The sequence below is a fragment of the Panthera leo genome, chromosome A1, assembly GCF_018350215.1.
Source record: "Panthera leo isolate Ple1 chromosome A1, P.leo_Ple1_pat1.1, whole genome shotgun sequence".
Classification (NCBI taxonomy): Eukaryota; Metazoa; Chordata; class Mammalia; order Carnivora; family Felidae; genus Panthera; species Panthera leo.
In genome coordinates, this window is record NC_056679.1 from 227,817,424 (window position 1) to 227,833,159 (window position 15,736).

General features: G+C 42.4%; 1 protein-coding gene across 1 annotated transcript in view; it reads left to right on the plus strand.

Annotated features, from left to right (window-relative positions):
* DNAH5 (dynein axonemal heavy chain 5) overlaps positions 1 to 15,736 on the plus strand; it is a 279,701-nt gene that overhangs the window by 220,382 nt on the left and 43,583 nt on the right. The window contains exons 60-65 of the mRNA XM_042953052.1: positions 1,762 to 1,941; positions 5,385 to 5,522; positions 10,027 to 10,162; positions 10,979 to 11,295; positions 11,859 to 12,014; positions 13,139 to 13,321. Coding sequence (XP_042808986.1) covers positions 1,762 to 1,941; positions 5,385 to 5,522; positions 10,027 to 10,162; positions 10,979 to 11,295; positions 11,859 to 12,014; positions 13,139 to 13,321 — 1,110 coding nt within the window. The remainder of the gene's footprint in view (positions 1 to 1,761; positions 1,942 to 5,384; positions 5,523 to 10,026; positions 10,163 to 10,978; positions 11,296 to 11,858; positions 12,015 to 13,138; positions 13,322 to 15,736) is intronic.

The following is a 15,736-nucleotide window of genomic DNA, read 5'->3' on the forward strand; positions in this document are numbered from 1 at the left end:
GCCTTGGTTGTTCATTCCGTTAAGGGTGTCCTCTGATAAACAGACATTCCTCAGTTTGATGTAGCCCAATTTATCAATATTTTCCTAGGAGTGCTTTCTGTGTTCTGTTCAGGAAATCTTTGCCCTCCCTCTAAGGCAGAATAAGTGTTTCTATGTTTTATTCAAGAAGTTTTATTGTTTTGTCTTTCATATTTGGACCGTGACACAACTAATGGGGAATACCAAAGTCACATCTGTTTCCAAAGCAATAACCTCCATGCTGTCTTTCATTCAGTTTTCAATTCCACATGCCCAAGTGTTGTGAGGCTAGAGCCTCTTGTGAGGCACCTTACAGCAGCTGTAACAGTGAGCAGCTTATGAAACTGGTGGTCATACAGACTTGTCCCAGATAATTAAAACGTGGCACTCTATGACATAAGTTGTCACCAAGAAGGAGTCACAGGTGGTGATGAACTCTGAGCATATGTGAAATGACAATGGTGACCGAGGAGATCAAGGAGTTTTCACAGAAAAGTGCAACAGTGGCATTGGACTTCTCATGGGATCTTGGCAGGCGACTCCAGGCTCCTGCCCTATGTGCCTGGTGGCAGGGCCACTGCTCTTGGAAGCTTCCTCGCCATTTGCCTTTTGTCACCATTGCCCTTCTGCTGCTCCCAAATGTTCTTCTGAGTTTTCTTCTGCCCTCATCATTTCTCCAGGCTCATAGAAGAGACTTGCATTGGAGGTTGTCTGAATGAGAGTGTGTGTGCTCTGCCCTGTACCGTGCATGTTCTGTGGAAACTTTGATTTATAGGCGCCACATTCCTTTCTACTTGGAGAAATCGAATCATCTTCTTAAAATTTTTTTAATGTTTTATTTATTTTTGAGACAGAGAGAGACAGAGCATGAGTAGGGGATGGGCAGAGAGAGAGGGAGACACAGAATCCAAAGCAGGCTCCAGGCTCTGAGCTGTCAGCCCAGAGACTGACGTGGGGCTTGAACTCATGAACCGTGAGATCATGACCTGAGCTGAAGTCAGACCCTTAACTGACTGAGCCACCAAGGTGCCCCTGCTCAGCTTCTTTTAGATGTCAAACACCACTCGAGGAAGGTCCAGTTTCATTGTTTGGCCAGTCTTCTCTTGATGCAGGAAGGCATTCTTAATCCACTTATGCTACTATTTTTGAATCTTATCCCTTCAGAAGCTAACAGTTCTTTCATATTCTGGATAATTCTATGATTAAAAATTAATTCATTGCCCTCAAGACCGAATGTCCAAGTAGTTACCTTCGTATTTCAGATGAGCTTAATAGAACCTCTGTTTGAATGCATTAAGCATTTAGTTGCTGCTAAATGCTAAACATATTTTGTCTGCAGGCTGAAAATACCAGAGTGTATTTGTTTTCCATTATTGATTTTATGGGCTTACAATCCACCTATTTAGGATTAATGACATGAACATGTTATTGCTTTGGAAATTTTAATAACCATGTTAGTATTCATCGCCTAAATAATTTACTCCTTCCCTGGATCCTGGAACATTTATTTAGGGTTGGTATCTCTTGTTCACAGAAGATAAAGAATGCTCCGACTTCTTCACTGTCACTGCTTCCTCTGTTTTCAGTTTCAGGACTTTTGTCCAATATCCTGAAATATCAACAAAATATGATGTCGTTCATTCATTCCTTAGTTCAACAATTTCAATGGCATTGTGAGCACAATGTGAATGTGGCCTCATGGAAAGAAGCATTTTGACTTAATTTTACTCTTTTCTTTCATAGCAATTCCCAAAAGACACAATCAATGAAGAAGTGATAGAATTTTTGAATCCTTACTTTGAAATGGCCGACTACAACATCGAAACTGCTAAACGCGTATGTGGGAATGTAGCTGGTCTTTGTTCCTGGACCAAAGCCATGGCTTCCTTCTTTTCTATAAACAGAGAAGTGTTGCCTCTAAAGGTGAGCCCCCTAGCTGGAACTGTGTGATGTGCGCCTGCAAGGGCGCTCAAGGCCAACTGGCCTTGTCTTCTCAGAGTGTACAGTAACCTTTGGCCTCTGGTGTTATTGTACTCAAGTCCACAGGGAGAGCAAGGGACAGAACTGCCGAGCACAGGACATTTCTCTTCTCTGTAATAGCACTCCAGTTCAGAATTGTACAAGTCGAAGCATGGACTTTCTACAAGGGCGCCATGTTGACGGTGGGCTGCTGGATATTTTTCCTCCACAATGTTAACTTGGAAAAAAGAAACACAGAAAACCATAGCGTAGAATACCCTGATAAATGTCCTGCCGGGAATCTTACAACCGAGGCAGGGTTGGCACACCATTGGTGGCCGGTGTTGGTTGCAAGGTATGATGTGGTATTCCCTCTCCTCTCCTTTACCTCAGGAAGGAAACTGAATGTTCTCTGTTCTTTAATGTGATTTGACAATATGCCCGTTTTCCTTCGAGTAATTGCATTTTTAAGCTTCATATGTGCACGCTCCCCCACCACCACTGACAGTCTCTGGCAGATGCAGAGGCAAATGCATGTTTTGAAAATAGACTACCGATGGCTCCAAGATCACACGTGTGGCCTGGTGGATTATTTCACTTTTGTGTAACTTTGATCTCTCTCAACCATCGACTAAAATCCACTTATGTTTATAAACTACCCAAGGAGCTTAATAATCATGATAAAAATAATTGAGAGTGGCAAGAAGACAGGGATAGAGTTGCAAATCTGATTTTATTTTCTAATTGTTACCATACCAGGGTCATTTACTCAGTGGCTGAGGCCCCTTGGGGTCCTAGGGCAACTTAAAAGAACAAAGATTTACTTGGCTCAGAGAACTTTAGAGGACGTAAATGATGTCATTTTGTCAACATTATGAATTTGGGAACCATTTGAAGACTCCAGCATAGCTTAAAAATGGACATTCTGATGTTGACGAGTTAGAAGCACCATATCAAGCACAAAACGCAGAGCATCCTTTGCAAATGTTTCGAGTGAATGAGCATACGGTGTCTTTAAGGGAATTACTGTTGAATGCACGACGGGTAGCTTTTGTTGTAATTGTTTTTTAAACAAAATGAGCTGAAGTCAGTAGCAAATAATGGCCATTCTAAACAAGGCTTGCATGAGAACAATGAAATCCCCTCTTCAATTCCAGTACATTTCAGCCTCCGCCCGGTCCCAGGACAATCCAGATCATGCAGTAGGAAGTGAAGACCGTCACGAGGGGGAGCCTTTTACTTGCTTCTAGAAACTCTGCTTTTCTTTCTGAGCAGTCGGTCCTGGAAGTGACCTCCTGAAGTGCAATGAGCACCCAGCCTCTGGGAGCCTTGAGTGCATCAGGTCCCCGCTAATGTTCAGTCCTGAAAATAACTGCAGTTACAGAGAGCCTCTGTCTGGACCGCTTAGGGAGCCGGGGAAGATAGAGGGAGGGAGTGCTGGTTGTCAGACGGGTGAATATGTGAAGCAACACAGACTCCCGCCTCTGACTTCGTGTGTCCTTGGAGGGGCTTCCCCCGTGAGCCCCTGCTTCCTGAATGGGGACAGATTAAGGACACTTTCCTTCATTGCCAGCTGGAACCTCCTCAACATTGAGCCATGATGGAGACCCTGGGCGGGGGGGGGGCTGCTTTCCTTTATCCCGCAATCCCTGTAGACGGGCCAAGTGACCTCTCGTAGAGGAAAACTTAAATACCGGCTACAACAATGGCGATTTAGACTTTACTCAATTTAATGATAATGAGATTTCTCCTTGAAAACCATGAAAACCATGAATATCAGTCCATATAAACAGAATGTTTAAGAACAGTAGAGCCTTAAATATTAAACTTGGACAAAAATATCTATTTTTTTTAAAGTTTATTAATTTTTGAGAGAGAGAGAGTGGGGGAGGAGCAGAGCAAGCAGAGGACGGAGGGTCTGAAGCAGGCTCTGCACTGACAGCAGAGAGCCCGATGTGGGGCTCAAACTCACGAACCATGAGATCGTGACCCGAGCCAAAGTCGGAACTTAACCGACTGAGCCATCCAGGCGCCCCTCTTTTAAGCCACCGCAACAGGTGCAGTTTAGAGCTGACCTGAGAAAAAAAATGTCCCAAGAGTGAGATCCTTTCTAAACTGTAGTTGTTAAGCCTGTCATTGGTTCTAGTAAGTAATGGAACTTTGAATTTCTCTTAAAGAATTACTCTGCCAAAGTTTGGGAGCCTGAGGTTTCCAGATAGGAAAATGATTTTACTTCCAAAAAACTTTTTCAAGGTGATCTTTTCTTCTGAAACACCCCAGAAAGAATGTGGCCCTTATAGCGGATTACCCCATTAAAGTCAAGTTTAACATTTTGGAGACTTAAAAAGGAAAAAAAAATTGATTTCAAAAAATTAGTTACAACGTCTAAATTCCTGTATGCATGGGCTATTTTCTACATCTCTTTTGCTCAAATTGCTTTTGAATATGTCTTTTGAGTCAAATTTAGTAGCTTCCTTAAAACATATACTTTTGATTAGTCACAGCTCAAGGTACCAATCGTTTTAAGGAAGGCGAACGATACATGAAAACTACAGCAACTACATCAAGATCACCACGACTCACATTTATTTTTAGTGAATAATCCTGTTCCATCCTTTATCTTGGTTTAACATTCACATCAACAGTGAGGAGTCCTACTAGGCAGATGCTTCTTAATATTCTGGTTTTTCTTTCTCTACGGATCTTAATATTACAATGTGCTATAAGGTACCTATATGCATTTAATATTGCAATGCTCTCATCTCAGGACTGGCAAACTCTGGCCCACAGGCCAAATCTAGTCCAAACCTGTATTTGTATGGCTTGTGAAATAAGGAGAATTTTTACATTTTTTCTTTTTTTTTTTAAGTTTATCTATTTTGACAGAGACAGAGATAGCATCAGTGGGGGAAGGGCAGAGAGAGAGAGAGAGAGAGAGAGAGAGAAAGAGAGAGAAAGAGAGAGAGATTCCCAAGCAGGCTCTGCACTGCCAGCACAGATACCAACGCACAACTCAAACTCACGAAGCCATGAGATCATGACCTGAGCCAAAACCAAGAGGCGGGCGCTTCACTGACTGAGCCACACAGATGTCCGGAATTTTTGCATTTTTACATGGCTTTTAAATAAGTGCCTGAACAATAGCCTTGATTTTGCCTCTTACCCAAAATGTCTAAAATATTTACTATCTGACACTTTAAAATTCTCTGACTTCTAATGAATTATAATTTTCTGCTTAGAAACATTTATATCAAGTCCACATTAAGGTTTGATCTTGACTGAATGCAGCTTGAGAAGACTCTAGGGGTAGAACAGAGAAGAGATATGAGCACCGCCGAGTTCTCCGACTCTGAGATGCTGGCGGCTTGGTTTGCCGCGTATCCTTCACCTTGATGTGTCCTGTGCAGGCCAACTTGGTGGTGCAGGAGAATCGCTACGTCTTGGCCATGCAGGATCTGCAGAAGGCCCAGGCCGAGCTGGACGACAAGCAAGCAGAGCTCGACGTGGTGCAGGCCGAGTATGAACAGGCCATGACTGAAAAGCAGGTAACTGTCCTGTGGCCTGGGAAGGACCTTCGTACACCAACGTGGCTCTTGTAAACCCTTTGTTCCTTTGCTGCCTTCTCTCTCCAAGGGTTTGGTTCCCAGAAGGGATTGATTTTGCGTACACACGATACATATACAACATATAATCCCTCACTAAGCCCTGGAGTTTGTTCCTAACACACGCCAGGGTCCTTGTTGAGAGGTCAGGATGGTCAGCCAAGATAGGAATAGGTTCTGGAACATAAACATTCTGAGTCTCCTTACTGATGGTAATGGCACAGCACCTCATGAGGCACTTTCTGTTATGGTTTTCAAATCCTGACCTCCCACTTCATCTCATTTAACCTTTGAAACAATTTTGCAAGGGATGCAAGGTGGATATTTTAATTCTCACTTTGGAGATAGGAACTGAGGTCCAGAGGGTGGCTCCGGGTCTTGGGCTGGACAGTCTGGACTAGACCTTGCCCTTCTGGTGTCCACTCCACCGTCTTCTCAGCCCGTGCATACTTTGCAGCTGGAGGACCTTTCAGAAGCTGGGTTCATACATTTCTGAGCCACTAGGCAACAACAACTTCTTTATCTTACTTATCCTAATTCCAGTTCCACTGGGGACTCTTTGCTGCTGGAAATGCAGGCAGCGTTAATGCAGACCTAGCGTAGCTTATGCTACAGAGCTCCTCACTTGTCCAGGCTTCTAGGAGCTGGGGTTCCTGGGATTTGTAGTGTTTTAGGGGAAGGGAAACCGGGTTATGACTGGCAAGCATTTGTGTATAAGCATAGAGAAAATGCCTAGAAATTTCAGAGGAAAGGCACCAGAGTTTCTAAGTCACCAGGACTTTGTAGTGATTTTTTTCCCCTCTCAGTCTAAATACATAGGGTTCACTTGGGTGTTTTGTATTTGTGAAAAAATCTCTAATTGTCTTCTTTTTAAAAAAAATTTTAAGTTTATTTGTTTGAGACAGAGATAGAGCAAGCAGGGGAGGGGCAGAGAGAGAGGGAGACAAATATTCCCAGGCAGGCTCCATGCTGTCAGCAAAGGGCCTGATGTGGGGCTTGAACACACAATCTGTGAGATCATGACCTGAACCCAAACCAAGAGTTGGACACTTAGTCCACTGAGCCACCCAGGTGTCCCTCTAATAATTTTGTTAAAGTGGACTGCCCCCCCCCCCCCCAGATTATATAAGCTTCTGGCCCCATAAAATCTGTATCTGCCTCTGATAAATCCTGTATTTGTTAAATAGGAGGTAGATTCGCTCTGTTCTTTCCTTGATGATTTTCTGGAGTTTCCTCCTGCCCCTTCTCAGTCCTCTCTTGTCAGGATTGAGATTCCTGCTCTGGTAGTCCATTCTCTTATGGGAGTCCCAGCAAGGGAACTTAGATAAACACTTCAGTTTCACTATATGCAGAACGAGTGATACTTTTGCTTAAAGATAAATCGCCGGAAAGCAAAATAAGAGCTTTTTAGAAATTTTAGAGAAGTAATTATGTAACCTATTTGGGTTTGTTAATTATGCTCTGTGAGATTCACTTATCATAATATAAGGAGACAATTAGCATCACAATTTGAAAGCGCCTACTTCAGAAACTATGGGGAAGGCATGCTCATTTCTACCACGTTGGACCCTCACCTATGTTGGGAGGTGCTACTGAATACACTAAAAATATTTTACGCCTCATTTTATTACGTTTCAGTTGTAACATTTTTGCATTAATTCATTCAATATGCTTTTTTGGTTTTGAGCGTCTGCTGTTAGGACCGTACAAGACCTGCTCCCATAGAGGTATGGCTCTGACTTGAAAACTTGTTTCAACAAATGTCAAGCTTTTAAATTAAAAAAAAAAACCACAAAATCTGGCTGTGAGTGTATCTACCTCCCACATGCTGGAGTGAATCTGACCGTTAGTCTTTTTGTGACTCCTTCCTCCTGCATAGGGCTCCTTGAGAGTCCAGGAGGCCTACAGGCTTATGGAAGGCAGGGAGGGGCAGGGCACCCAAGCCCACAGTTCATCATGGTCAGATGGATAAGCTCACGACTCAGGCCTGTGTGTCCCCTGAAGAAGTGTGTGCCCTGCTCCTCTCCGCACAGGGCAGTGCCTTTTTGGGGACCCATTTCCCTAGGCCCTCTGGACAGCTAGTCACTCTCTGGGAGTACTAACAGACAGTGGGCTGGGACACTGCCCAAAGAGCCCAGGGGACTCTGCTCCCTGCCCCCGCCAAGCTCGGGGGTGGGTGGGGGGAGCTGCTTTAACGCTCATGAATCTGCTCCTCTCTCTTCCCTGTACCCTCATCCCCTAAAGGAGTGTGGGGTCCCAGAAAAAAAAAAAAAGCCAGAGAGGAGGGCCCTGGCCATTTTCTTATTTGGCCAATGGGGAGTTGGGATGATGAAATTCAGGAAGACAACCTGATCTTTTTTTTTTTAAGTTTATTTATTTTGAGACAGACAGAGAGAGTGCAAGCAGGGAAGGGGCAGAGAGGGAACACAAAGAGAATCTCAGGCAGGATCTGCACCGTTAGCTCAGAGCCCGGCCTGGGACTTGAACTCTTGAACCGCGAGATCATGACCTGAGCCAAAATCAAGAGTCTGACGCTTAACCAACTGAGTCACCCAGGTGCCCCAAGACAACCTAATCTTAAAAATAGCTTTTACATGAAAAGTTTGTTTTCAGAAATAAGTGATGCAATGTCATACTTCCCAGCTGATATCTTTCTTCTTGGGGAGAAACAAACAAATATGGGCCATATAGACGTGGGGGTGCACCCCAGCTGGGTTTTAGGTTTTCTGCATTAACTCTAGGGGGAAAGGAAAACAGAGCAGACTAGAATCCCAGAGAACAAACTAGAATAAATATCTTGCTTTTGAAAAACACTGTATTGGGTTGTTATTACAAAAGCAACTGGTGTTCCTTGCGGAAAATACACATAGGTAATCCTGGAAATGAACTCTAAAAGTTGATTTTATTTTTTTATTGTTTTTTTTTTTTTATTTTTATTTTTTAACGTTTATTTGTTTTTGAGACAGAGAGAGAGAGCATGAATAGGAGAGGGTCAGAGAGAGGGAGACACAGAATCCGAAACAGGCTCCAGGCTCTGAGCTGTCAGCACAGAGCCCGACGTGGAGCTCGAACCCACGGACCGCAAGATCATGACCCGAGCCGAAGTCGGCCGCCCAACCAACTGAGCCACCCAGGCGCCCCTAAAAGTTTATTTTAAATAAAGAGCAAAGTATTTGCTGTCTGAACATATTCCTTGATTTACATATGTTTTAAAAATATATGCAAAATATAACATTTAAAAATATAATTCAACACATAACTGCTTTATAAGTTGAATTTTTAACTTAGTCATGTATCATGAATATCTTTCTTAGTTATAAACATTTTCACAAGATAGTTTTTAATGGCTTCAGAGTATTTTTATTCACTGGCACACCAAAATTTATTTAAATAATGCTCTATTTTATTAGACATTTAGCATATATAACATACAAATATATACTATATTATGTGTAACATATACATATGTTTTATTTATTTTTTTTTAATTTTTAAAAAAAAAAATTTTTTTTTAAACGTTTATTTATTTTTGAGACAGAGAGAGACAGAGCATGAACGGGGAAGGGGCAGAGAGAGAGGGAGACACAGAATCGGACACAGGCTCCAGGCTCTGAGCCATCAGCCCAGAGCCCGACGCGGGGCTCGAACTCACGGACCGCGAGATCTTGACCTGAGCCGAAGTCGGACGCTTAACCGACTGAGCCACCCAGGCGCCCCCATATACATATGTTTTAAATGAACTTCAGTGACTGGTCCTGTAGCTAAATCTTTAACTATTCCACTATTACTTCATACATATAAGTCTTTATAAGTAGAATTAGCAGTTGTCTCAGAGAGAGGCCCATTTGTTTCTAAGAACTGAGCACTGAGTGGCCACAGCATGTGGAAGTCTGGGTCAAGTCTTTTATTGCCATGCAGAGCACCAGGGAGGGACTGGCTGAGCGAGGTGTCACTGGGATTGGTGAGCGAGCCTCAAAACACCACAGTCTGGGGATAATCTGAAGTTTCACCTAAAGAAAAAGGAGAAGTGGAGTTAGATAAGGCAATAATGGTGCTAGAATTTTAACATGAGACATATTCCTGATTTTCAAGCAAAGATATGTATTTTTTTTACTTTTCTTTGTGCTTTATGAGATTAGTAAGTATGCTTGTATTTTATTTCTATTCTTATAGGGAAGTCATAAATGATGCAGATCTCTATTATCTCTTAGTTATTAACACGTGGGGAGAGTCTGACCCGTTGGCTTGGGGCCCTACATGAAGGTTTATAAGAGACAGTCTTTGGCTGACACAGGCACAAAGGCATTGAATCTTATGCTTCCTAGGAAATAAATGGCTCCCGGGTCTCAGAAGGGCAGATAATATATAATGGTTTAAAATCATATTTTTGAGCCAGAGGTTGTATTTTTCTGAACATAAATTTCCTTCTGATTATGGCCCTTTTTAGACCTTGCTCGAAGATGCCGAGAGGTGCAGACATAAGATGAAGACCGCCTCCACACTGATTGGTGGCTTGGCAGGAGAAAAGGAAAGGTGGACGGAACAAAGTAAAGAGTTTGCTGCACAAACAAAAAGACTTGTAGGTATGTATGCAAGTTCCTTTACTGATCAGATTATATGTTGACCACGGTAGGGAGTTAGCAAAGTGGAACTTTTATCAGAATACAAACCAACATTCTAGTACTTCAAATTCCTGTGTGTGTCTGTGTGTGTGTGTGTGTGTGTGTGTGTGTGTGTGTGTGTGTGTGTGTGTTTGTGTTTGTGTCCAGATATTTCAGAAGGATGAATATTGGTCTGGCATCTATGCAACCCTGAGTAGATGTATTAATGACCTTCAACATCTTATCAGGTCGTTTTTCAATTCCCTTATGAGCGAATGGTCATACTGATCAAGGTCACTTTGAATGGAGGCTCTGTCTTCTGAAGTTGTGTATCTCTTAGATTCCAAGGTCATACTCTTACATCCAACAAGAGTCGAAATAATCTAGTGCTTGACACTAGCAGGTATCACTTGACGGACCATTTGGACCCTGTTTAACAAGAAACCAACCTACTTCGTATTCACCAAGGCACAGCAACATGGCTGCAGTTTGGTTTCTGGAAGTTAGTTTAAAAGAATGTTTGCCTTTGGAGTGCCTGGGTGGCTCAGTCGATTAAGCGTCCAACTTTGGCTCAAGTCTTGATCTTGCGGTCATGAGGTTTAGCCCCTGGTCAGGCTCTGTGCTGACAGCTTGGAGACTGGAGCCTGCCTCGGGTTCTGTGACTCCTCCCTCTGCCCCTCCCCCACTGGTGTGCGCCTTCTCTCTCTCTCTCTCTCTCTCAAAAATAAATGTTAATATTCTGCACAATTACAAGGCTGATTATAAAATACTTCAGTAGTGTTTTGTTTTCCGTTTTAGGGGATGTGCTGTTGGCTACAGCTTTTCTATCTTATTCTGGTCCATTTAACCAAGAGTTTCGCAATCTGCTGCTAAATGACTGGCAGAAGGAAATGAAAGTCCGGGAAATCCCATTTGGAGACAATCTAAATCTCAATGAGATGTTGATTGATGCCCCTACTATTAGTGAATGGAACCTCCAGGGTCTGCCAAATGATGACCTATCCATTCAAAATGGAATTATTGTCACAAAGGCATCTCGCTATCCTTTGTTAATTGATCCACAGACTCAAGGGAAGATCTGGATTAAAAATAAAGAAAGCCGGAATGAACTCCAGGTAATTTGAGTTCAAGTATATTTATGTTACTGGTCAAGTTTTATTGTCTCTGATGAGCAGGAGTCTGAGAACAAAGAAATATTTGAAAATAGTAGAGTTGTAATCCTAATAGAGCAATAACAGATGCAAGCCTAAAATCTGATATTAAGATCTTTTCTAAAAATTGTATTTACATTTGTGTTGATCTCTACTGATGCCATCTTTCAAAGGTTGCAGACTCTCTTCTATTAGAGCCCAGAACTCTCCATGATGAACAGAGCAGGGTGGAGTTCCATCACACTGAGTATACAGCACTTTACAAGGACACATCATGATTATTCCATTATTATTTATCACCAAATTGGTGGTGGTAGTGAGAAGACAGGTTGCGTGGGGGAAGAACAGTTTGCTAAGGAAAAGGATGGAAACGGTTTAAGCTTTCTGTATAATTTCACCAAGAATGGGTTCCAGATAAGGATTTCTAAAAATCTCTGCAATAGACTGCTGGAGCACCATTTAGTATTTGTCATCTCTGCACCTTGCATCATGATACTGTGAAAGCAACTCTTGGATCCTGTTCCTAGATCACATCTCTAAATCACAAGTACTTCAGAAACCACCTGGAGGACAGTCTTTCTCTTGGAAGGCCCTTGCTTATTGAAGATGTTGGAGAGGAACTAGACCCAGCACTGGATAATGTTTTGGAGAGAAACTTCATTAAGACTGGGTCTACCTTTAAGGTCAGTTAGACCTATTGATAATGATGTGTAGAGCCATAACCATGAGGCCAGGTCAATGTGACATAGATGGAATTTTCTCAATAGGCAGGAATTCAAATTTGAGTCAGTGCAAGAGGCATTTGCTTTTCTCCTCTCCACTTCCTGAGTTGGGATCAAAGTGTTCAAAAGCAGTCCTTCTAGAGATATCTACTTCACTCGTGTGACAGAATCTGACTCCATTTTGATGGTTGACTGTGGACATGTTTCAAAACCCACCATGCCCCTCACCCTTTCTGTCCCAAATCTGGGCAAGCTGATAAGAAAACCTGGGGCTCTCTCCTTTGGCAGTGGTGGGACATTCAAGCCATGCAGTCCTCTGTTCATGCCCTGTGTGGGGACTCTCATCCTACCCCTACGCCCTAGCCACTAGCTGTTTTTTTCCTATTGTCTCAATCAATTTTTGGGACCTGTTTGGGAGCCCACCTTAATCTTCCCCCAAATCTCCATACATGAGCAATAAACCTTTTCATTCCCTTTTGGTGCCTGTGTGATGTCATCAGTCTTGACCTCTGAACCAAATTTTGGGTAAAGAATCCATCTCACTTCTGTGGTACGATCACACCACTTTTGGTGCAAAATTCTACATTTATGATATATATTGGTGCACATTGAACTCCCTCCCTCCTTCTTCCCTCCTCCTTCCCTTCCTCCTCCTTCCCTTTCATCCTAGTGGTTTGAAGCCCTGTGAATGCCCAATGACCTCTTCTTTTTCAGTTTACGAATACCTCTAGTTACATAATTGTTTAAAGCAATGCTTGATCCCATGCAAAAAAGGACACGTAAGGTGCATTTGTTTTACTACTTTCATGTTATTTATTTATTATTTTTTTAAGTTTATTATTTTTTAAGTTTATTTATTTATTTATTTTGAGAGAAAGAGAGAGAGAGAGTGAGTGATCAGGGGAGGAGCAGAGAGAGAAGGAGAGAGAGAATTCCAAGCAGGCCTGGCAATGTCAGCACAGAGCCCGATGCGGGCGGGGCTTGAACTCACAAACCAGGAGTTCATGACCGGGTCTGAAAGCAAGAGTCGAATGCTTAGCCAGATGAGCCACCCAGGTGCCCCGAACTTTATTTTTATAATAAAGGTGAAAGTTGGTGACAAGGAGGTAGATGTGATGGATGGCTTCAGACTCTACATTACCACCAAACTGCCCAATCCAGCCTACACCCCTGAAATAAGTGCTCGGACCTCTATCATCGACTTCACTGTCACCATGAAAGGTCTGGAAGATCAGTTACTGGGGAGAGTCATCCTCACAGAGAAACAGGTGAGTGAAGCGTGACCATCTCCTTTTCTGCATTGTGTTGTGATTCTTTCATTGGCGAAAATAACATGATAAAAGTTGTAGTGGGATTGAGTCCCCCCTTTTTATTCCTATGTTCTTCCCTTTATTAATTTCCAAGTATCTTAGGTAATTACTAATCGATTAGCGCATATGTTTTATCTGTCTCATAAATCACATTAATCAATTGATTTTGTGTAGACTAATGATGTAACTATGAGGCTGTCAGCCTCAGACTCGGCATCATTATTCTGGTCTTATTTTGCTTTATTTTTCTGAAGTTTGCTCTATTGTGAGTTCTACTCACCTGTTCACTTTTAGGTTTCCAGGATACAGTGAGGTTTTGCTTTCATTTGATTCATGATTTTGCTTTTGGAATCTAAAATTAAACCTTTGTACCAGATCACACACCACATTCTCAAGTCTCATTTGTTACCTAAGAGAGTTCTGTGTGTGATCTTACATGACAGACATTTGGGGCCTCAGAGCTTCACGGAGTGCCTTTTGGAGGCTGCTGGCTTAGTTATGCTCTGCTAGTATAACTCCATATCTGTTTTCTCTACCTCTGTTGTGCGGAATAACTTCATGATCAACAAAAAATGGCCACTAATTGGTAAACTTCCTTGTTTTGAGTCAGTATTTTCTCTAGGGAGCATGTGAGTCTTAAAAGAATCTAGAGGGTTTCAATAGGACTGCTTTAGTAAAACCGTATGAACTCTCAAAGTTGCTGTTGATTTTCTCCTGGGTTCATTAGCAATGAGGAGTCTAGTTTACTTTATAGCGCCTTCTACACCGACCTAATGGCTTATTTAGGTTAAAATTATTGGCAAAATCTTTGGAATCTGTCCTTCACATTATTTTGATTATTATTATTATTTTTTTTTTTTTGTATGTTTCATGCTTGGTCTTCTGAGTCCTGTATGTTGATCTCTTTCTTTTTTATGTCCATCCTCCCACCCTTTTCTTTTCTTTTCTTTTTCTTTTAAAAATACTTTCTTTTTATTTTTTAGTGCATAGTGCATAAATCATAGAGTCATATGGTTGGAAGTTGCATAGAGTCATATGGTTGGAAGGTTCAATCTGACTTTGTAGATTCGTGTGGTTAGTAACCTCTGTATGGCAGGAACTGATGCCAGAGTTCCGACCACAGACTTGAGGTCTCTTGAAGTAATGAGAGCCTTTAGACCAAGTGCTTGCTTATTTTTGGAGCCTCAGTAGAGGTGGTTGGGAAGCTTAGTGCTGCCATACCGTTACTTGAGGAAGGATTGGGATTCCTGATCAACAGCTTGTGGTGTTGAGCAGGGAACCCCGACAGTCTCTGGGGCAGCATCCGTTCAACCATATCTTAGGCTGCTCTCACCTGTGGCATTGGCTTCAAGGAGATAAGGGGCCCTGATGGCAGTTTGAATAATGTACTCGTCTTTGGTTTTCTCACATTCAGCTGCGATGAATATAGTCTCCTTGGAAGAAATAATTTGGCCTGACAGATTTTGTTTGCAACAAAACAGCTCCGGAGCCATAATTGTTACAATAGAAGTTTGAGATGAAGTGAGGAACACTTTAAACTCCTTTGAAGACTTTGCTTTTAAAACTTTTATTTAAATGTTTTTATTTATTTTTGAGAGAGAGCGCGCGCGCGCGAGAGAGAGAGAGAGAGAGAGAGAGAGAGAGACAGCATAAATGGGGGAGGGGCAGAGAATCCCGAGGGGAGCGGGCTCTCTGTTGTGCAGAGCCTGACACAGGACTCGAACTCACAAACCTTGAGATCACGATGTGAGCTGAAGCCAGACGCTTAACCGAGCCACCCAGCCACCCCAACTCCTTTGAAGATGTGAACAGCCTTGAAAATCCAATATGGATCCCAAGCTGGGCTTTTTCTTACCTCCTGGAAAGGTATCTTGAGTATCTTGAGAAAATTACTCCTTTACTGTTGTCTCCTGATGAGAATCCATTCCAGCCTCACAGTAGATAATTGTTAGAAAAAGTATGGCCGTAGGAACGTGACTCTTACTCTTATAATATCAGAGGGTCCCTTACGCTGAACCACATTATTATTGAACATGTAACCTATTTTTTTTTTTTTTTTGAGAGAGAGAGAACTCAAGTGAATGAGGGGCAGAGAGAGAAAGGGAGGGAGGGAGAGAGAGAGAGAGAGAGCAGCAGAACTCACCCAAAGCAGGGCTCGTGTTTACCTAAGGTCGAGCTCATGCTCACCCAAAGCCAAGCTCAAGCTTACCTGATACAGGACTCGAACTCACGAACTGTGAGATCATGACCTGAACCGAAGTCAGATGCTTAAGACGGAGCCACCCAGGCACCCTAACCTGTATTTTCTTTCCTCTAATACAAGGTCTCATGCAAGAAGTGAGCTGGTGGGCTTAATTTTGATGAATTTTAATT